The 24,604-nt window shown below is 32.2% G+C and overlaps 1 protein-coding gene across 1 annotated transcript in view; it reads left to right on the top strand.

The window, feature by feature from the left end:
• Reck (Reversion-inducing-cysteine-rich protein with kazal motifs) overlaps window positions 1–24,604 on the top strand; it is a 757,413-nt gene that overhangs the window by 95,395 nt on the left and 637,414 nt on the right. The window contains exon 2 of the mRNA XM_075353978.1: window positions 7,558–7,610. Coding sequence (XP_075210093.1) covers window positions 7,558–7,610 — 53 coding nt within the window. The remainder of the gene's footprint in view (window positions 1–7,557; window positions 7,611–24,604) is intronic.

The following is a 24,604-nucleotide window of genomic DNA, read 5'->3' as shown; positions in this document are numbered from 1 at the left end:
TTTGATTTAGGTAATTATTTTGGTTAAAATTAAATTTATCCTTTGAGACAAAGGCCTTTCTTTATGTAATAGATTAGAATGAAAATTATGAAACTATACAATTTCACGGCCAACTTAACACAAGTGGGTGGGTAAAGGGTTCCTCACTGAAGTTTTGCTGTCCGGGATAGTAAGGTACTTATCGTCTCTGACCCGTTACAAATCTAGTCGGTTTGATTAGCATCGATTAGTTGACAGAATTTAATCCGTACGAATAGGATTCTATACATTTCTGTTTACCAAAGCTTTGTGAAGGAATTAAAAATTAAACTGTTATGATTTATTTTTCCTTAATTGTGACAGAATATTATTTTTATATTTTAATGTTTTATTGATCATTTAATAATATGAGAGGTAAATAAGTGACAGAATCATATTCTCTAGGTATTCCTCAGAATTTCTCCCACAGGGAAGTTCCCATAACACTTTCACATTAATTTAATCATCAGTAATTACATTCTAATTGTCATCTATTTCCTAAAGTAAAACGAAAAATTATTTTTTTCTATATGAGGTCATCACAATAAAAAAAATCAGGGTTAAATTGTTATAAAAATAAATATATTTTGAGTATTTAACCTAAAAATATAAACCCAATTATAAGTAGGATTTTTAAATGGAAATCTAATGATAATTAAAGTAGATTTAAATCGAAAATCTCAAGACAATTTCCATTTACATTTTAAAGACTTGGGATAAGATGAATTTTTCATATATATATAAAACTTAAATTAGAACTGTTCACAAGACTGTGAAATATAAAAACAAGAATTGAACCAATTTGATTGAAATTCTTTAAAATTGTGATTGTCTCAGAAAGCGAAAGATTGTACTATACGGAAAACGAGAGGTAGTCCAACACAAGTCAATATCAGGGTAAGACAAGCATTATTATTATTATTAAAATTTCTTGAAATATAGAACACTAATGTAAAGAGTATAATAAAAAGTAAAGATATCAAACGGGTTTAATTTTTTTTTCTCCAGGATGAAAAATGTAAAAATATAAAATTAAATGGTACTTTCACCTGTACTATAATAAGCGAATCATAATTTTCTATACACGTCATTAAACACCGACCCACTGATAAAAGAAAAGATGGTTTGAGAAACAAGCAATTCTGTCTAATTCCTAAAGTGAACAGAAAAGAAATATTGGTTACCATTTGTAAGTGTGCTTATGAGTAGAGAAAATTACAATTCTGTGATCATTTTAATCAACATTGTTCTTGTCTTCAGTCATTTGACTGGTTTGATGCAGGTCTCCAAGACTTTCTATCTAATGATAGTCGATGCATTTCGGTATACCAACCCATTTTACATACCTAATAATTTATTTTACATATTCCAAAAACTGCCTGCTTGCACAGTTTTTCCTTCTACCTGTCCCTCCAATATTAAAGCGATTATTCCAGGATGAGTTAATATGTGGCCTCTCTTATTTTAACTATATTTTTCTAAATACCTCTTTCGTCATATATTTGCCACAATACCTCTTCATTTGTCACTTTATCCACCCATATGATTTTTAACATTCTCCTATAGCACCGCATTTCAAAAGCTTCTAATCTTTTCTTCTCAGATACTCCGATTGTCCAAGTTTCACTTCCATATAAAGCGACACTCCAAACATACACTTTCAAAAATCTTTTCCTGACATTTAAATTCATTTTTGATGTAAACAAATTATATTTCTGACTGAAGGCACGTTTCGCCTGTGCTATTCGGCATTTTATATCGCTCCTGCTTCGTCCATTTTTAGTAATGAAAATAATATAGAAATAAAAAAATTCCCCATAATCTTATCTCTGCCTATTTTGATATTCAGTTGTACATCTCCGTTATTTCTACTACATTTCATTACTTTCGTTTTGTTCTTGTTTATTTTCATGCAATAGTTCTTGCGTAGGACTTCATCCGTGCCCTTCAATGTTCTTTCTAAATCCTTTTTGCTCTCGGCTGAACTTACTATATCATCAGCAAATCGTAGCATCTTTATCTTTTCAAATTGTACTGTTACTCCGGATCTAAATTGTTCTTTTCACATCATTAACTGCTAGATCTATGTAAAGATTAAAAAGTAACGCGGATAGGAAAAATCCTTGTCGGACTCCCTTTCTTATTACGGCTTCTTTCTTGTATTCTTCAATTATTACTGTTGCTGTTTGGTTCCTGTAAATGTTACCAATTGTTCTTCTATCTCTGTATTTTGACCCTAGCAATTTTAAAATGCTGAACTTTTTATTCCAGTTTACGTTATCGAATGCATTTGTAGGTCTATAAATGCCAAGTATTTTGGTTTGTTTTTCTTTAATCTTCCTTTTACTATTAATCTGAGCCCTAAAATTGCTTCCCTTGTCCCTATACGTTTCCTGAAACCAAATTGGTCTTCTCGTAACACATCTTCCACTCTCCTCTCAATTCTTCTGTACAGAATTCTAGTTAAGATTTTTGATGCATGGCTAGTTAAGCTAATTATTGTGTATTCTTCACATTTATCTGATCCTGATTTCCATGGTATCATGACTATTCTTTTTGAAGTCTAACGGAACTTCCCCTTTTTAGTAAATATTACACACCAGTTTGTATAATCTATCTATCGCTTCCTCACCTGCACTGCGCAGTAATTCTGCAGGTTCCGTCTATTCCAGGAGCCTTTCGGCCATTAAAACCTTTTAATGCTCTCTTAAATTCAGATCTCATTATTGTTTCTCCTCTTTCATTCTCTTCAAATTCTTATTCTTCCACTATATTCTTTTAATCAACATACAGAAATTAAAAAAAATATAAATTTGATATGGAGACCTCATAACTTCTTTGTACGCCTTTTCGTTTTTCCTATTTAACCTCCGAAATTCGGGTATTACTTCAGAGGATGATATATATGAGTAAAATCTAAGTTTAGTCTTGTACCGTCTCAGTTCGACCACTTCGAGATGTGTGGTTAATTGAAACCGAACCACCAAAGAACAACGGTGTTCACGATCTATTATTCAAATCCGTATATAAATAACTGATTTTACTAGGACTTGAACGCTGGAAATCTCGACTTCCAAATCAGATGATTTAGGAAGACGCGTTCACCACTAGACCAACCCGATGGATTTTCATTGTACGCCCGTTTAATTGCATAAACACATTTTTTTTTAAATTAAAAGTACATAAAATTTTATTTCATTAATAACTTCTGATATTTTTTCATATCAGTTTTTTTATTGTTATTACTGAATTATTATTTATCGTAAATTTTTTTACAATCGGAGGTTAATAATTAATAATAAATCAATATGTTTAAATTAAAAAAAAAAAAAAAAGTTAAAAAAAAGGAGATGAAGTCGTATTCGTACCGATGTTCCTTCCCCTTGTAAGATCCAAATATTTCATTAATTAGAACCTTATTTGGCTATAACACTGGAACCATTGAAAATAAGTACCACTTATGATATATCGTAGAAAAGCTCTCAATGAAGGCTTATTACAGCATTTAAGAAAAAGTCCAAAATCTTAATTTTTTTTCATTTTGCCCTTCTTTTTTATACCATTGATCCAGTCGATTGCATTAAAAAAGGGAGGTGCACAACTAGATGTTTCAACAGTGCTAAATCCAAAATTTCAATTACTTTCGGCTAATCGTTTTTGAGTTATGCGACATACACATACTTTACGCCAAAAACTAGTCAAAATGGATTCAGGGATGGTCAAAATGGTTATTTCCCTTGAAATACGAAAACCGAAATTTTTCGCGATTACAATACTTCCTTTACTTCGTAAAAGAAAGTAAAAATAATAATAATAAATTTACCTATAATGCATTGTTGAACCTTATGGGTTGTATATCTCTGAAAATTGTACCTAAATCCGGGTTAAATCTTTCAATATTTTTTTTTCAAATACTGCTTATTAACGGCAAAATTATTACCCTTATAACGATGGATTTAATTCGGTAAAATTATAACTGGAATAATTACTACTAATTACTACCCAGTATTCCTACTACAATGGATTATTTAACTAGTCAAAATGACTGATTATTGGTTTCCTAAGTGTTTTATACCATAACTCTTATAAATTCTATTTTGAAAATTGTTAAAAACGATCGGATGTTATCAAAATCATTTATTTTTATTTTCTGACTGAGTTCAGTACATTTATCATTCGTTTTTCTTAAAGCTACGCAAGTAGAAACCCACAAGGGTACTCTATGCTAGTTGAAGTATATTTTCCTTTAACAAATTTTATGATAAAGTTATAAGAAAGGAAAACGTGCTGGTTATTATTAATGGTGAATGATGACTATTTTCAATGACAGTTGTCAAAGGAATATCTATCGGTTTAAGTTACAGCGAAATCAGGAAAAATTAGAAATATCTACACGATAATATACTTAATGAATGCAGTATGTGTTTGTTTATATATATAAATAAGAGATTATTGTGTTCTACATTATTATTTTTTCATAAATATATATTAAGTTACAAATAAGATTGATTCTTTCTATTACGCATTCTCTTACGCATTCCAGATACAACTCGAGAATTAATTCAGTTTGCTTTTTCTTACCTGTTATTAATTATTCATATCAAAACAATTAAAAAATTGTTTTTTGCACGAAAAAACTGTTCCAGTATCATCCCCTATTAAACGGCAATTGTATGTGTGTCGGTGTGTGCGTACTCTTCAGCTTAACACCGAAATGTATCGATCACTAGCGGAAAACCCCGATTCATTACTATCAATTTCTTGAATTAAATTTCTAATCAACTTTCTTTATATCAATTTTCATCATTTTTTTTCTTTTGTCTTCAGTCATTTGACTGGTTTGATGCAGCTCTCCAAGATTCCCTATCTAGTGCTAGTCGTTTCATTTCAGTATACCCTCTACATCCTACATCCCTAACAATTTGTTTTACATATTCCAAACGCGGCCTGTCTTAAATTAAACGAAAAACCACAGAGTTATTGCAAAAAGTAGGCCTAAACCGATATGGCAGCCATTTTTATTTTTATTATCGTGAAATTAATTAATTTTTTCTTCTTCTTCTCCACCGGGCCGGATCCTGCAGTTAGGCCTCTACTTCTCGGCCCGCCGGTCGGATCTCACATTACGCCCGCCTCAAAAACCCGGAGTAGGATCTACTAGGCTCGGCTATGTCGTCCCTCGGTCCCCACTCCGGGAACCGGGACACGGTCTTTGTGCCAATGCATCTAACGTGGACACCCCGAGTGGGGCATCCCCGCCGGGACTCCGTCTTTTTCGCTCGGGAGTGCGAGAGTCCCCATGCAACATCGCTACCGCTCACTCGTGCAAGCACCTACGAACGGCAGGCAGCTCCTTAAAGGGCTGTCCCTCATCCCGGAGCCCCCCAATTCTTCTCCTGAAGAACCCTCGTCACGAACCCTGCAATGGTATCAAAACTCTTGGGGCTCCACAATGTGGTGGCGATGATGTTTTCCACGCTAAGCGGTCGTGTAATCGCCAAGCAAGCTAGGGGGTAATCATCTTACTGTGGGCACCAGAATATAACGTGTTCTGGGGTATCCGGGTCGTCGCAGTAAGGGCAGTAGGGGTCATCCCTCCTCCTCCTACCACATAGGCGGGCGCGGAAGACCCCATGACCGGTTCGGAACTGCGTGAGCCAGTAGTTCAGCTCACCAAACCTCCGATTAGCCCACGGCTTATATCCGTGATAAGGCGGTGCATTTACCTCCCCTTAGTGGACGCATCCCATCTAGTTTGCCAATCTCGGAACGAGATTCGAAAAAATCTGATTTAGTTATGAAATTAGTCTCGATAATAAAAAAACCATGATGAGCGATATTTCGGTTTACGCCTACTTTTTGAATAAAATTCCTAAGATTGAAAAATTGAAACGACTGTCATTTTGAAATTTGTAAACAAGAGTATCGTTGTTTTTCTTTTCCTGTTAAAACATTTTAATTAAACTTTTTTTTTTTTAATCTCCGGCTCCACAGTTAAGTATTGCTTCAGAGGATGAGGTGAATATATAGTGTGTGTGAAAATGTCATGCCTGACCGGGATTCGAACCCGGGACCTCCAGGTGAAAGGCTACCAATGTTCATTGTACATTTTTTCTTCAGTATATTAAGTAGAATCACTTCCTAGAGTTTGGCTTCACCTTTAAAGGACACCTATATACTCTTTTCTGTTTTGAGATGATTTAGATGAACTGCAAAGGGTCATGGTCATTCTTTAGTTCTATGTTTATATTTATGTTTTTTACAACAAACAATATGAATTAATCAATTAAAAATAATTTTCTTATTTTAAGATAAAAATTATATATATATTTTTATTGAAAATTACTTCATATCACGGTCAATGTTATTTCTCGTACTTGTTCGACGAGGAGGAAGCTTATGTAATCTACGAATTGATGGAGGGGAGGAGACTGGCTGACAGCCAGGCTGGTTTCTATAGAAATAAAGCGAGTCAGTATGCGTGTGCGCGCGTGTGATTGTCATGTTTATGTGTGTGGTATGTTTATAGTGTGTTGCATCTGATGATACTTGGTAATGCCACTACGGTATGCAAATATTTCTACTGCATGTCACGGCCTGTGTGTTATGGCTTAAAAACTGTCGTCCCGTTGTTTTCTACTTGCCTCTTTCCCGCAGGCAAATATAAAATACAACATCTACCAGAATATATTTATTTTAAATTATGGGCCATCGTGACATAAAGTTTGTATATCGTACCTAAGTCATTATGCAATTCATTTCTTTTAGATACTATAAACAATATTGTACTATTTCTCAGTATTTATAATCGAGAATTATATATTAAAAATTTCCATCTCTTTCGATTTATTATTCTAAATATCTTTAAATTAATTTATAAATCGACATTTAAACTTTAAAAAACACGTACATTGTTTTTTAAATAAATATCATTGATAATTTTATTTTTATATAGTAAGACCTTGACGTTTACGTTTTAAATTTTAAATGTACTCTTTTTAAAAAATTCCGCTGTATACTTTTGTTTATTTTCTTTGTGCGTTTGATTCTAAACCGTTGGACCGATATTTTTAAAACTTTTAACAGTGTTACCTATGGAAGATTCATGTTTCGATTACATCCAAAAATGTTCGATCTAGATAAAAATAAACTTTAAGAGCCGTTAAAAAGAAACTATAACAATTAAATTAAAATTTCCATTAAATTAAAAACCGGTAGGTAAAATTAGTGAGGTGCTGCTCCAGAAAATTTTTTCAAGACCACGGTTAAAGTTTTCTGTAAAATAAAATAACCGAAAAAAAAATTAATCAAATAGAATAGCTGGAAGTAGAATAATAATCTAATTCTACACTTTATCACGGTCAAGAATACAGTAGATTGTGCTTAAAAATAGAAATTTCAAAATTTCCCGTTTTCTTGAGTTACTCTGTATTACAAACCGAATGTCTACTTTTTTTTTTAAAAACTGCTTAATTTTTTATTATAGTTAAAAGTATTATTTTTAATGATAATTATTTATATCTTATTATTTTGTTTCAGACAGTAACTGCTGTACAAAAACTTCAGGATCTTGTAAAAGCGCATGTGAACAGGTAACAAAATTTAAAAATATTTGTCTATTTTAGTCAATTGTTATAAACAGAATGACGATTTAATTTTGGAGGTTAAATATTATCTAATATTCGATAATCATGGTGTATTATATAAAATATTATAATCAGTTAATTGATAAAGGCACTGGATTGTTACAACACATCTCAATTATTTAGAATGCTTATGTGTGATGCTTGTTGTTCTTGAACCTTAATTTTAGATACCGGATTTGGACATTACGTAGAATTATTCTGATTGGACAGAACCTGTAGATAGTAATTATGAATCATTTGGTTCTCTTCAGTACAACACCTGGTGGGCTCTTCAAATTCCATAGCAACCATTCATATACTACCATTGCTTTTGAAAGGGCTATAAACTTCACTCTCAATCCACAACTTAGAAAACTAGGGTTTTTAATCAGAAAATTTCCTTCCTTTAATCGAAAAGTCCCTCTTTAAGGCTTACACAACTAACCATTTTAGTTTCTTCCATCTTGATATACATAATGACAACCTAAATACCATTATGCATTGCTCAGAAATTGAGTTAAGGATTCATGAAACTGGATTCGCTGGAAGAGCTAAACAACCCAAATGTCTCTTTTTTTATTTTTATTTATTAGTCTTCGGTAATTTGACTGGTGTGATGCAGCTCTCCAAGATTCCCTATCTAGTGCTAGTCGTTTCATTTCATTATACCCTCTACATCGAATATCCCTAACAATTTGTTTTACATATTCCAAACGCGGCCTGTCTACAAAATTTTTCCCTTCTACCTGTCCTTCCAATATTAAAGCGACTATTCCAGGATGCCTTAGTATGTGGCCTATAAGTCTGTCTCTTCCTTTAACTATATTTTTCCAAATGCTTCTTTCTTCATCTATTTGTCACTTTATCCACCCGTCTGATTTTTAACATTCTCCTATACATGTTCCTGTACATGTTAGCAATTGTTCTCTGTATTTGAACCCTAATTTTTTTAAAATGGTGAACATTTTATTCCAGTCTACGTTATCGAATGCCTTTTCTAGGTCTAAAAATTTTAAGTAGGTTAATATTAAGTATGTATTCCTTCTACTATTAATCTGAGCCGTAACATTGCTTACCTGGTTCCTATACTTTTCGTGAAACCAAATCGGTCTTCTCCTAACACTTCTTCCACTCTAAATTCTTCTGTACAGAATTCTAGTAAAGATTTTTGATGCGTGACTAGTTAAGCTAATTGTTCTGTATTCTCTACCTTTACCTACTCCTGCTTTCTTTGGTATGTTGTCAATAAAACATCTTTTAAAACGTCTTTTTGAAGTCTGACGGAACTTCCCTCTTTTTCGTAAATATTACACACCAGTTTGTATAATCTATCAACCGCTTCCTCAGCTGCACTGCGCAGTAATTCTACAGGTATTCCGTTTATTCCAGGATCCTTTCTCCCTTATATCTTATAATATTTATAAGAAATATCTAACATTTTCTTGATATTATTATGATCGTATGTATGACCGTATTCTATTATATGTTGCCGGCTGTATATAGAAATGTATTAAAAAACATATTTTGGGAGCATGAATGAAAATAATAGTAATTAATTACTGTGTTATTTAATGAATCTTTACGATATATTTCTAATTTTATTTTATTATTATGTATTTTTATTTGATAAGTTCAAATAATTATCCTTTTTAACTTCCATGGTGAATTTTATTTATTTATCAATTTTATTAAATTAATTTAATACTATATTTGATTCATATTGAACATTTTCATTGTATATATATATATATAGTGTCATCTACACAACGCTTATACAATAGTATATTATGTGGCGTCAGAATTTTATTAATGTAAGAATCTTCTAACAATTGCAAATCTACCTGTGCTAAATTTTGTAATTTTTTCTTTTGTTATTAAGTTTCATTTCCAGGTTTCTATAAAGCCTAAATACATTAAATTGTTATTTACCAGTATTATTCTATTAATCATGAGCATAACGAACAGTATGGCAGTCCAGGGCCCTCTGGGTATACCTGAATGTCGATCAAAGCGAGCTCTGCGGTTGTCCAACGCGTCGTTTCCCCTCTAACACGGGAATGCAAGTGAAGCGAGCTCTGCGGCCCTGGGGTAAGCCCTGAGTTTGCTCCAGGGTTCATCTAAGCCGACCTGGGCGCTGACGGTCCAGTTACTGCGTAGGTAGGCCAGTTTGTTGTATATATTTCACTTTAAAAATACATAGGTATAATTTAAGTTTAATTTTCATGCTTTGATTTGCGATTCAAGTCTGTCATGATTTCATTCAATCGATATATCTTGTATGCATCTCTACTTGTGTAATACAGTTCATATGACGTAATAATAACAAAATTAATTTCCTGAAAATGGACAAAAAATCTTATTCTTTGGAGTATAATAATAAAACTGTTTATTGAAAAAGGTAATTAATTGTTTTGTAAATATATTGTCTAAAAAGCAATTAAATTCAATGGGAGGTTAAAAAAATACGATAGAGGCAATATTTTGATAAAGGTATAATTTCTTCTGTTGATTTATATTCACCCGGTCTTCTTATTGTTAAATTTTATTAATATAATTTTAATTATTTTTTTGTTTATTATAATTAAAAACACTTTTCTGTCATATACATTGAAAATTTAATATGTTATCAAAATTTTTTTTTTTTCATCAGTCATTTGACTGGTTTGCTGCAGCTCTCCAAGATTTCCTATCTAGTGCTAGTCGTTTCATTTCAGTCTACCCGCTACATTCTACATACCTAACAATTTATTTTACATATTCCAAACGTGGCCTGCCTACACAATTTTTCCCTTCTACCTGTCCTTCCAATATTAAAACGATTATTCCAGGATGCCTTAGTATGTGGCCTATAAGTCTGTCTCTTCATCTATTTGTCGCAATACCTCTTCATTTATCACTTTATCCACCCATCTGATTTTTAACATTCTCCTATAGCACCTCATTTAAAAAGCTTCTAATCTTTTCTTCGCAGATACTCCTATTGTCCAAGTTTCACTTACATATAAAGCGACGCTCCAAACTTATATACTTTCAAAAATCTTTTCCTGACATTTAAATTAATTTTTGATGTAAACAAATTATATTTCTTACTGAAGGCTCGTTTCGCTTGTGCTATTCGGCATTTTATATTGCTCCTGCTTCGTCCATCTTTAGTAATTCTACTCTTCCCAAATAACAAAATTCTTCTACCTCCATAATCTTTTCTCCTCCTATTTTCACATTCAGTGGTCCATCTTTGTTAGTTCTACTACATTTCATTACTTTTGTTTTCTTCTTGTTTATTTTCATGCGATAGTTCTTGCGTAGGACTTCATCTATGCCGTTCATTGTTTCTTCTAAATCCTTTTTTCTCTCGGCTAGAATTACTATATAATCAGCAAATCGTAGCATCTTTATCTTTTCACCTTGTACTGTTACTCCGAATCTAAATTGTTCTTTAACATCATTAACTGCTAGATCCATGTAAAGATTAAAAAGTAACGGAGATAGGGAACATCTTTGTCGGACTCCCTTTCTTATTACGGCGTCTTTCTTATGTTCTTCAATTATTACTGTTGCTGTTTGGTTCCTGTACCTGTTAGGAATTGTTCTTCTATCTCTGTATTTGAACCCTAACTTTTTAAAAATGCTGAACATTTTATTCCAGTCTACGTTATCGAATGCCTTTTCTAGATCTATAAACGCCAAGTATGTTGGTTTGTTTTTCTTTAGCTTTAATCTTGTCTTTCTTTTCTTTAATCAAAAATTAACTTAAAGAATATATTTGTTAATTATAGTTACTGATATGTATCTGCTTTAAAAGTCTATTTACACTTGGTTGGTTTCTTTTAATGAAAATGTTTTATTGTTTGAATGTTGTCTCGTATTTAACCGGGATTTAAATCCGGGACTTACTGGATGAAAGGCTGAGACGATTGAAGTACCTTATAAAATTAAATTTTTAAAAAGCTCTTTCTTATAATATTTACTAATTAAATTAATTTTTAACAGAAACTACACTGGAAAATTTCTAAAAAAACTTTGAGTTTGGTAAAAAAATGACGTAAAAAGTATAAAAAAAACATACGTCGTTTTATATTAAATTAAAGATTTATTTTTATTATAATTATTATCACTTAAAAATAATATTTGTGAGATTTTATTACTTTTTCACATTTAAAGTTTTACTATTTTACATACTAAACTTATAATTACACATATAATTTATTTGAACTCTGTGAAAGTTAAGTATTTAACCGAAGAAGGATTACTCATGTTGAAAAAGTCCTTAATAAATATATACATATATATGTTTATTCATTAGTAATTTATGATTTAAAAAATAAGTCAATTATGTCACAAAAAGTACATTTACTTCTAATATGAAATTTACATAATAAATAATAATAAAAAGTTGCCAAATATTAGATGATTTTTCCAGATATTAATAAAAAAATTCTCATGTGGACACCACATGACTTCTTTATACGCCTATTAAATTACATATACACATTTATAAAAGTATATACAATCTTATTTCACTAATAACTTTTTTTGATTTTTTTTTTCATATATTTTGCTTATTGTTATTGAATTATTATTTATTCTAAAACCATTTTTAGAATCGGAACTGATAAATATAACATTTATTTCCTAACATGTAATACATGATTATAATCTGTTTTTTTGATGCTGAAAACGAATTTTTTTTTTGTCTTCAGTCATTTGACTGGTTTGATGCAGCTCACCAAGATTCCCTATCTAGTGCTAGTCGTTTCATTTCAGTATACCCTCTACATCCTACATCCCTAACAATTTGTTTTACGTATTCCAAACGTGGCCTGCCTACACAATTTTTTCCTTCTACCTGTCCTTCTAATATTAAAGCGACTATTCCAGGATGCCTTAGTATGTGACCTATAAGTCTGTCTCTTCTTTTAACTATATTTTTCCAAACGCTTCTTTCTTCATCTATTTGTTGCAATACCTCTTCATTTGTCACTTTATCCACCCATCTGATTTGTAACATTCTCCTATAGCACCGCATTTCAAAAGCTTCTAATCTTTTCTTCTCAGATACTCCGATCGTCCAAGTTTCACTTCCATATAAAGCGACACTCCAAACATACACTTTCAAAAATCTTTTCCTGACGTTTAAATTAATTTTTGATGTAAACAAATTATATTTCTTACTGAAGGCTCGTTTCGCTTGTGCTAGTCGGCATTTTATATCGCTCCTGCTTCGTCCATCTTTAGTAATTCTACTTCCCAAATAACAAAATTCTTTGAAAACGATATGAAATCAGAATTATTCTATCACCCACAACTTTTGAAAAAAAAAACATTAAATTTTAATTAAAGGATTTTTTTTTTCATTTTTTAACGTATAGTAAGCAATTTAAGTTCCTATATTGTATTTTGTTACCTTATTTTTTAGTGTTTAACTTTGTTAACATAATTTGTAACTTATAAATAAATAATATTAACAAAGAATTAAATCATATCATAATCACATATTATGACATATAGACCTATGGTTTGGAATGAATCAAAGGGTCATGTAACCGATTGTTACTTTTGTTTAACAAATGTATCTGGAATTTCTAAAAAATTTAAACATACTGTAAAATATCCTTCATTGCAATCTGTAATCAGGCATGTACCTCACAGTGAAATTATTCCAGTTCATGAGCCAGTTGTGAGTGTATGTTTCAAAAGCAGCGATGAAGAATCAGGTAGTACTGAAGAAGACAACAATGATTTTGATTTTGAATTATCTTCCGATAAGCCATATCTTATATCATAAGGTGAATTAAATGACTCGGATAGAGATTTAAATTTATCAAAAAATTAAACTGAACTGTTACGATCAAGACTTCACGATTGGAATTTACTTTAAAAAAATAGAAAAATTTCTAGTTTTCGAAGCCGACAAAAAGAACTTTCTCAGTATTTTATTAATGGAAATAATTTGGTTTATTGCACAAATATTGATCCCTAAAGAATAAAAAATGAGCTAACAAAATACAATATAGAAGCTTAAAATACTAACTATACGTTAAAAAATGAAAAAAAAATCCTTTAATTCAAATTTAATGGTTTTTTTTTTTTCAAAATTTGTGGGTGATAGAAAAATTCTGAGTTCATATTCGTTTTCAGCATCAAAAAACAGATTAAAATCATGTATTGCATGTTAGGAAACAAAAATTATATTTATCAGTGTAATTATTAATGAGTAATGTTGAAGATAATAATTAATTTCCTTGTTCCATTCGTAATGACCTCATTGAACAATTTCTCACATTTAATCATAGAACAGAACAATTATGCATCTATCGAAAAATTAAATAAATTCCCAATTTTTCTCGTACGATCTGAATATTATTGTACACGCGCTCGCGCGCATACACATACAGAGAGAAAGAGAGAGTGAATGAGAGAGAGCCGCTCGCTCGCTCGCTTCAACAGTATTTTTATTCCTCCGGCCCTCGGTGTTGTCATGATGTAATAGGAGTCAATAAAACTTCGTGCTCATTAAATCTTAATGATTTCAAAACTTTTTTTCCAAATTGTCGTTTTATTTTTCAGAATTGTCATGATTTTGAAATTTTTTTTTAATTGTAAAAATCATTTCCATTTTTTTTTTCTTTGACACCACCAGGTAGAACTGATATGCATATAAATTTTTGGGCAAATAATAATTTGTTTAATTTGGTGTAAATTTAATAAAAAATTCAGTATAATTTTATATTTTACCTGTTATGTAATAACACTGCTTAGCTGTACAGTTTATTAATGGTTCCAACCTTTATAACTCAAGAAGCCCTTTCCAGAATGTTTATTTTTCGTCGGTTTGCTTTAATAAAAAAACCCCGATTGTTAAAGGTTTTATTTACTTTTTATTGGCTGTAATTTTCTAAACACATTACTCTTTTGCATTTATTTAACAAAACGATAATACTGCAAACCTAAAAAAAAAAAAAAAAAAAAAAAAAAAAAAAAAAAAAAAATATTTTTCGACATTGAATATTGTAATTTCACGTAGGTTATCTTAAAAACTACTGGCGTTATAATTCTAGAACATTTTCTATTTTTTTTCTCAACTCAAATTACATACAACAGCATTAACTTTATTCCTTAATTTAGGTCCCGAAAATTACAATAGGGCTACATTTTATTAGAAGAGTTGAAATCTGGGGGAAATCAGAATTAACCCGGAAATAGTAAACCATTTTTTATTACTATTTTACTTGTTAACTTCAGAACGGATTAACCAATTTTTACATAATTTTGTACGATGATTTTTTAAATCGTTAATGTAATTGTATTTTAATAACGTTGTTTAAGGTAGGTAGGTAAGAGGTCGACAAGTAGAAAATTTTTCGGCCTTCGTATTGCCTCGTCTTTTCATCCGGAGGTCCCAGGATCGATTCCCGGTCAGGCATGACATTTTCATACACGCTACAAATCATTCATCTCATCCTTTGAAGCAATACGTAACTATAGTCCCGGAGGTTAAACAAACAAAAAGGAAAAAAAAGGAAAATAATAAAATTTATACGTATATCTCAAAGGAGGGTCCCTTTAGGTTATAATTTGTGACCCCCCCCCCCCCGGGTTGGTCTGCTAGTGAACTCGTTATCGCAAATCAGCTGAATTTGAATTCGAGATTTCTAAGGTTAAAATTCTAGTAAAGGAAGTTATTTTTATACGGATTTCAATACTAGATCGTGGTGTTGATTGATGGTTTGTTTTTTCCCCGTAGGAGGGAAAAAAAGCTCTGCCAGCTGCCGCCAGGCCCGCTCTGACGGCAAGTGCAAGGCTCTTACCCGCTAAAAAACCTCCCCCCCTCTAGTCACGAAGGAAGCAGATCTAATCCATATGGTATGTACAGAGCCCCTGCGCAATAACCCGGGTGCTCTTGTCACCGAATTAGAATAGCCAGAACGACGTCCCCAGGGGTTCATCGGTGAACGACGACTCCGAGGAGCCCCCGACGACTACCCCGTAAGGCTTTTCTTTTTTTTCCTGTTTAGCCTCCGGTAATTACCTTTCAGATTATACTTCAGAGGATGAATGAGGATGATATGTATGAGCTTAAATGATGTCTAGTCTTGTACAGTCTCAGTTCGACCATTCCTGACGTCTGTGGTTAATTGAAACCCAACCACCAAAGAATACCGGTATCCACCATTTAGTATTCAAATCCGTATAAAAATTACTGACTTTACTAGGACTGGAACGCTGGAACTCTCAACTTCTAAATCGGCTGATTTGGTAAAACGCGTTCACGACTAGAGACGCGTTCATCCCCTAAGGCTGGCCGCCCATAGCCATCCGACATCGGTCTTTCCGCCTCAGGTCAACTATAATTTTCCAGTCTGCCTGCCCTCCCCTCTGATGCCTTGTTTCTAATTTTGCCTCACACCAAAGTTGTTACTCTCGAGAAAAATAAAATAAAAAATTAAAAAATCTTCATCTTAAAACAGGGTCCAAGCATCTCTGCCCCAACATCTCACTTATGAGATCCACATTTACTGCGCCGTGGCCTATCATGGTGGCTTTCAAGTCTCTTCACCTCGTGCATGATAATACTTCTTGTCCATTGGTGGTTGGGGTTCAATTAATTACACATTTCAGGAACGGTCGACCTTTCTTTTTCCTGTTTAGTCTCCGGTAACTACCGTTTAGATAATTCTTCAGAGGATGAATGAGGATGATATGTATGAGTGTGAATGAAATGGAGTCTTGTACATTCTCAGTTCGACCATACCTGAGATGTGTGGTTAATTGAAACCCAACCACCACAGAACACCGGTATCCACGATCTAGTATTCAAGTCCGTGTAAAAATAGCTGGCTTTATTAGGACTTTAACGCTGTAACTCTTGACTTTCAAATCAGCTTATTTGGGAAGACGCGTTAACCACTAGACCAACCCGGTGGGTTAGGAACGGTCGACCTGAGCGTGTAAAAGACTACATACATACATTCATACATATCATCCTCTGAAGTAATACTTTATGGTGGTTCTGGAACCTAAACAGAAAAAGAAAGAAAGAGACACTAAATTATATTCGAATCCTAAATTAAAAGTGTAAAGTTAAAAGGCTTTTTTCTTTAAATATCTAAAATTGTCCTTTATTATTAGCTAAAACGTGTTACTTTTATAAAAAAATTTCGAAATTTTATTTTAAAATCTTCACTTAAGGTGGAAGGAGTTCTCTTCATTTAAAAATAATTACATATCTCGATAATTGTTTACAATTTATTTTTTTTTTTAAATTTGGTTCTGTGAACCGAATATCAAAAATTTAACCGCTGTAAACTTTTAAGGCAAACAAATAAGGATTTGGTTAATTCCTATAAAGTATTAATTGTCTATCTCAATAATGGTTAGCCGAATAAAGTCTATATCTTTTTTCTGGCTTTTTTTTATATCTTTCAGCGCGTATTTTTGGTAGATTTGTTTTCTAAATATTTATTTTAGTACTAAACAAAGAGATTCGCAATAACAAATATTTATTCTGTACTCTATTTAAAATTTAAATGGTTTTTGTTTCGGTCGACCTTTTATTGACTTATTAACAAATAAGTCGTATCTATCCGTAATACTCTGAACAGTAATGTAAATAAAATACTACATTGATTGTTCTGTTTTACTAGATTATATTTGTATTATATAATTAACTTAAAATTTATTTATTATTTTGTAATTTTATAACAGAAAACATAGAAATTGTTTATTTAAAAATTAAAGTAAAGATTAATAATTAATAAAAGGAAATAGGAAAATAACTATGCATTAAGTTTACCGCAGCTTCTTACTTAATAATTTCAATAATTTCTTTGAATTAGAAATATAAAAAATGTTTTAAAATAGTCGTATATTTTTTTTTTTGTCTTCAGTCATTTGACTGGTTTGATGCAGCTCTCCAAGATTCCCTATCTAGTGCTAGTCGTTTCATTTCAGTATACCCTCTACATCCTACATCCCTAACAATTTGTTTTACATATTCCAAACGTGGCCTGCCTACTCAATTTTTCCCTTCTACCTGTCCTTCCAATATTAAAGCGACTATTCCAGGATGCCTTAGTATGTGGCCTATAAGTCTGTCTCTTCTTTTAACTATGTTTTTCCAAATGCTTCTTTCTTCATCTATTTGCCGCAATACCTCTTCATGTGTCACTTTATCCACCCATCTGATTTTTAACATTCTCCTATAGCACCGCATTTCAAAAGCTTCTAATCTTTTCTTCTCAAATACTCTGATCGTCCAAGTTTCACTTCCATATAAAGCGACACTTTCAAAAATCTTTTCCTGACATTTAAATTAATTTTTGATGTAAACAATTTATATTTCTTACTGAAGGCTCGTTTTGCTTGTGCTATTCGGCATTTTATATCGCTCCTGCTTCGTCCATCTTTAGTAATTCTACTTCCCAAATAACAAAATTCTTCTACCTCCATAATCTTTTCTCCTCCTATTTTCACATTCATTGGTAAATCTTTGTTATTTCTACTACATTTCATTACTTTTGTTTTGTTCTTGTTTATTTTTATGCGATAGTTCTTAAGTATAACCATGTTATACTTAACATGGTTTGCTAAAAAAAAAAACTTATTTACTCTCTAATATAATTGATTTCTCTTTTTTGGTAGTTTTCATAAGAAAGTTATTTATTGTAATGGATACCATGATTGGACTTCCGGAAAATTTCGACATATCTTCGCGTTTCACATCCCCTAGACAACAAAATCACTGTCAGCTCAAAAATGTATACATTTATCGTGTGGACATGATAACTCACGAAATTTTGGGCCAATCACTTTCAAATTGTTTCTTAAAAATAATTCGTCCCAAAATCTCGGTCGAGTTCGTTAACAGTCAAAATTAGGCCATGGAGGTGGAAACGACTTTTTCGAAAAAAACAAAATATCACTATAACTTTCTTATTAATATTAAGTAAAATATCGAATTCGTTTAAAGTTCCTATTATTTTCTTGATAAGGCCTAAAATTTATGTAAGTAAAATTTCTTGATATCACCAACCATTGGCCCAGGGAGTGGAAAAAACGGAGTTTTGAAGACAAAAAAAATCATACCTCCCTTAATATGCACAGTATCGAATCGATTTAAAGTGGTCTTTAATCCCTAAAAACATTACCTAAAATGTCTTTCTGAAATAACTTTTGATTTGCCCAACCCTTACGGCAAGGGATGATCTAAATGTTGCTGGAATTGTAAGGAGATGGGGCTTATCGTAGGCTAAACATGCAGCCGTTGCCGTATCGAGTAAATTTGAAACAATTTTTGATATGACCAACCCTTAACGGCAGGGGATGACCAAAAAGAAAACAAAAAAATATCGCTATAAATTTCTTATTTAGTAGAATATAGAATTCGTTTAAAATTCCTGCTATTCTTTGTTTAAGTGCCTAAAACGTATCTAAGTAAAGTTTTTTGATCTCACCAACCATTGCCCAGGGAGTGGAAAAAATGGGGTTTTGAAGACAAAAAAAGCATACCTCCCTTAATAGGCACACGGTTTTAAGTGGTCGTTAATTTTCTAAACATTACTTAAAACTTTTGTTTGAAACAATTTTTGATATAAACCCGTACGACAAGGGATGACCAAAATTTAACTGGAATTTGAAGAAGATGAGGCTTATCGTATGCTAAATGTGTGAAATTTTTTCTCATGCAGTCATTGTCGTATTTAGTAAATTTGAAGATTTTCTTAACTTTTCCGTTTAAGGCGGAAATCTTTTTTTCGGTACGCCTTCCGGCGTACCGAAAGGGATTTTTTCATTATAGAGTTCAATAAAAATATTTTTTTTTACATTTAAAATAAACTGTTGACCATCTAATATAATTTTTATCATTTATATTTTCAACATATATTGTTAGAAAACAGAAAAACTATTAACAAACATATATATACGAGGTGCGACAATAAAGTAATGAGACTGATTTTTCTTTGAAAGATGTGGCAACCCTGCAGCTTGCGTAGGCACACCATCTTTGACCTTGGTCTATAAGCTACTTCTAGTCCAAGCGGCACATTGATGCAACTGCTCAGTGGTGAGTTGTGCTGTAATAAGTTAACACGTGTTTGTATCTCTCGTCACAGAAATAAAACCGCAAAATATTGCGCAACGGTATGCCATTTCGTTTTGCGTTAAATCGGGTGAAAACGCGACGACAACTTATGGTAAGCTTCAGAAAGCTTTTGGAGAGCAGGTTATGTCAAGAGCTCAAGTTTTTCGGTGGCGTAAAATTTTTAGCGAAGTCAGAACGAATGTTGAAGATGAAGACCGCAGTGGACGACCATCAACCTCACGGACAGATGTCAACTTGACCAGGGTGCGTGAAATCGTACGATCTGATCGATGATTATCCGTAAAAATGATCGCAGAAGAACTCAACATCGATCGAGAAACGGTTCGTCTAATATTAACTGAAGATCTTCGTACGAGAAAGATTTGTGCAAAAATGGTCCCCAAAAATCTCACACAACAACAGCGAGAAACACGAAAAAATGTGGCAGCCGATCTGTTAGAGTAAACGGAAATCAATCCAGATTTGTTGGGCCGTGTTATCGCTGGCGATGAAGGTTGTTTTTTTCAATACGATCCAGAGACAAAACGCCAAAGTTCGCAACGTTGCTCAAAGGGATCACCCAGACCAAAATAAAGCTCGCATGTCAAAGTCAAAAGTAAAATGCACGCTTGTGTGCTTCTTCGATTCCAAGGGAACTGTTCATAAAGAGCGGGTGCCTCCTTGACAAACAAACGATATTTCTACAAAGAAATTTTAGAAAGACTTCGTAAACGAGTTCTTCGTGTCCGTGCCAACATTGCTGATAATTGGATTCTGCATCACAATAATGCGCCATCCCATACTGCTCTGTCAGTATAGCAATTTTTAACTTCAAAACAAATTTCAGTACTACCACAGCCATCTTATTCACCAGATGCGTGCGACTTTTTTCTATTTTCAAGAGTCAAAATGGCGGTCAAGGGACACCATTTTCAATCGACACAAGATGTCCAAAAAGCTGTGACGAGGGTCTTGGAGGATATTACAGAAGATGAGTTCCAGAAATGTTACCATCAATGGCAGAAGCGCTGGAATAAGTGTGTGCAATCAGAGGGGAACTACTTTGAAGGAGACAACACTAAACATGACTAAAACGGTAAGCAACATTTTTTTTCACATCAGTCTCATTACTTTATTGTCGCACCTCGTATATATTTAGCGATTGGGGTACCAGTCTCAGCCTGCTTATCAAACCTAACTATGGAATATTTAGAAAATAAAGTATTAGAGAGATTAAACAGTAAGGTCTCGTTCTATAAAAGATACGTAGATGAGATTCTAGTATGTGCACATGAACAGGATATTGATTTAATATTAACAAAATTTAACCTATTTAATGAACATATACAATTTACAAAGAAAGTTGAGATTAACAATAGTGTAAATGTTTTGGATTTAACAATAATAACTCATTCCGAAAAGATTATATCAACAAAATGGTATATAAAACCAACGTCTTCAGGCAGTTGCCCAAATTTCGTATAAGCATAAATAATATTACATAAAAAATCATTAGTCAAGAATCATCTTAACAAAGTAGTAAAATTTACAAACCCCGAAGATAGACCAGAATATATTAAAAAAGCAAAAGATTTATTAATATATAATAATTATATGGAAAATATCACTAAATATTTAAAACCATAACTTGTAAAATTATAATCAGCCAGTCATTCTAATAAAAATAATAAGAGTGAGAATTATGTTACATTACCATGTATCCCAGATTTGTAAAAGATGTGTCCCAGATTAAAAAGTTGCTACAAAAGGATTTCGCAGTAGCCCATTAAAATTACAACAATTAAATATTTTCTAAATTAAAGTGGCCGCTAGAAAAAATCAAAAAACCAACGTAGTATAAAGCATTCCTTGCAAATTTTGAAACCCTGTGTACAATGGACAAACATCGCAATATCTTAAAAAAAGAATAAAAGCCTATAAATAAAGAATAAAGAAAGTGACAGTGCTCATAAACTTAAAGTAGAACATAAATAGTAGTTTGATTTCAACAGAACCAAAATATTAGACAAAGAACAAAATACATATAAAAGGACCACTATAGATATAACATACATCAAGAAAACGCTGTCTACAATAGAACGGACATAACCGGATTAAGCAACATATTTTTTGTCTTCAGACATTTGACCGGTTTGATGCAGATCTCCAAGATTTCCTATCTACTGCCAGTCGTTTCATTTCGGTATACCCCCTACAACCAACATCCCTAACAATTTTTTTTACATATTCCAAACGTTGCCTGCCTACATAATTTTTTCCTTCTACCTGTCCCTGTACTTTCAAAAATTTTTCCCTGACATTTAAATTAATTTTTGATGTAAACAAATTATATTTCTTACTGAAGGCTCGTTTCGCTTGTGCTATTCGGCATTTTATATCGCTCCTGCTTCGTCCATCTAGTAATTCTACTTTCCAAATAACAAAATTCTTCTACCTCCATAATCTTTTCTCCTTCTATTTTCACATTCAGTGGTCCATCTTTGTTATTTCTACTACATTTCATTACTTTTGTTTTCTTCTTGTTTTATTTTCATGCGATAGTTCTTGCATAGGACTTCATCTATGCCGTTCATTGTTTCTTCTAAATCCTTTTTACTCTCGGCTAAAATTACTATATCATCGGCAAATCGTAGCATCTTTATCTTTTCACCTTGTACTGTTACTTCGGATCTAAATTGTTCTTTAACATCATTAACTGCTAGTTTTATGTAAAGATTAAAAAGTAACGGGGATAGGGAACATCATTGTCGGATTTCCTTTTTTCTTACAGCTTCTTTCTTATGTTCTTCAATTATTACTATTGCTGTTTGTTTCCTGTAAATGTCAGTAATCTTTCTTTTGTTTGTTTTTGAATCCCATATTTTTTTTTTAAATGCTGAACATTTTATTCCAGTCTACCTTATTGAATGCCTTTTCTAGATCTATAAATGCCAAGTATGTTGGGTTTTTTCTACAATCTTCCTTGTACTATTAATCTGAGCCCTAAAATTGATTCCCTTGTCCCTATACTTTTCCTGAAACCAAATCGGTCTCTCCTAACACTTCTTCCACTTTCTTTTCAATTCTTCTGTACAGAATCCTAGTTAAGATTTTTGATTTATAACTAGTTAAGCCACTTGTTCTGTATTCTATACATTTATCTGCTTCTGCTTTCTTTGGTATCATGACTATAACACTCTCTTTGAAGTCTGACGGAACTTCCCCTTTATCATGAATATTACACACCAGTTTGTATAGTCTATCAATCGCTTCTTCACCTGCACTGTGCAGTAATTCTTCACGTATTTCCTCTATTCCAGGAGCTTTTCTGTCATTCAACTTGTTTAATGCTCTCTTAAATTCAGATCTCAGTATTATTTCTCCCCTTTCATCCTCTTCGCTTCCTCTTCTTCCTCTATAACACCATTTTCTAATTAATTTTCTCCGTATAACATTTCTATATATAGCAACCACCTATCTACTTTGCCTTTCGTATTATAAATCGGTGTACTCCGATTTCCGTAACAAGAAAGTTGTACAAGAAAGTTTCCGTAACTTTCTTGTATGCTCCGTCTATTTTACCAACGTTCATTTCTCTTTCCACTTCTGAACACTTTCCTTTTGGTTGTTTGCACTTCCTGTTTATTGTATTTATTTATTGTCAATAGTTCCTTTTACTTTTTTCATCACTAGCATTCTTATATTTTCTACCTTCATCCATCAGCTGCAATATATCGTTTGAAACCCAAGGTTTTCTACCAGTTCTCTTTTTTCCGCTTAAGTTTGCTTCTGTTGATTTAAGAATTTCCTTTTTATCATTTTCTCATTCTTCTATATTTTCTACCTCATCTTTTTTACTCAGACCTCTTGCGATGTTCTCCTCAAAAATCTTCTTTACCTCCTCTTCCTAAAGCTTCTCTAAATTCCACCGATTCATCTGAAACGTGTTTTTTAGGTTTTTAAACCCCAATCAACATTTCATAAACACTAAATTACGGTCGCTATCAATTTCTGCTCCAAGGTAAGCTTTGCAGTCGACGAGTTGATTTCTAAATCATTGCTTAACCATGATATAATCTATCTGATACCTTGCAGTATTGCCTGGCTTTTTCCACGTGTATATTCTTCTATTATGATTTTTAAACTAAGAAAGATATATGTAAATTTAATTTAAAAAATCATATTTATATTGTAATCTTAGTGTTAAGGAAAAAATGTTTGATATTTGTAATTTTTGAGAAAAATATGTACATTGTAAAGATTTCAGTGCACAGGATATAGCAATTAGATTATATAAAGTTACATATAATCATCTAAAGATAACATGAGTCATGTAGGAGTAAGGGATCTGTTACAAGGGTGAGGACAAAATATTGTTATGTATGGGTAGATCAGTTAATCTCTTATTTTGCAAGAGAATACTGTATAATGTGTGTATGAATATGTATTGTCACCTGAGGAAGCTTAGAGAATTCTAAGTGAAACGTAGTGTATTTAATTAATAAGTTTGCACAGTTGATTGACTAACCCAACAGATTATTAAAGATAGTATTTTTAAGTAAAATATATCTTGTTATTATATATATATTTATAGAGAGAGAGAGAGAGAGAGAGAGAGAGAGAGAGATATAGAGAAAGAGAGTAAAAGAGAGAATAAACATAGATGAAGATTAAAAATTACAAATATAAAAGAACTGAACAAAAATAATAAAAATAAAATATAAAAAGATTAGATGTTAAAGAATTACATTAGAGAGAAAGAGAATTGCATATTTTAACGAGAGAACAAGCCTTAATTAGCTCAACATATATGTACATCCAGGTCAACAAATGCCTATATTTGGATGGAACAATGTTAATGATTTTTTTCAGAGGACAA

Source organism: Lycorma delicatula, chromosome 1 (genome assembly GCF_047948215.1).
Source record: "Lycorma delicatula isolate Av1 chromosome 1, ASM4794821v1, whole genome shotgun sequence".
NCBI lineage: Eukaryota > Metazoa > Arthropoda > Insecta > Hemiptera > Fulgoridae > Lycorma > Lycorma delicatula.
Note: the sequence above shows the minus strand (reverse complement) of the source record. Positions and strands in the feature narration are given on the sequence as shown.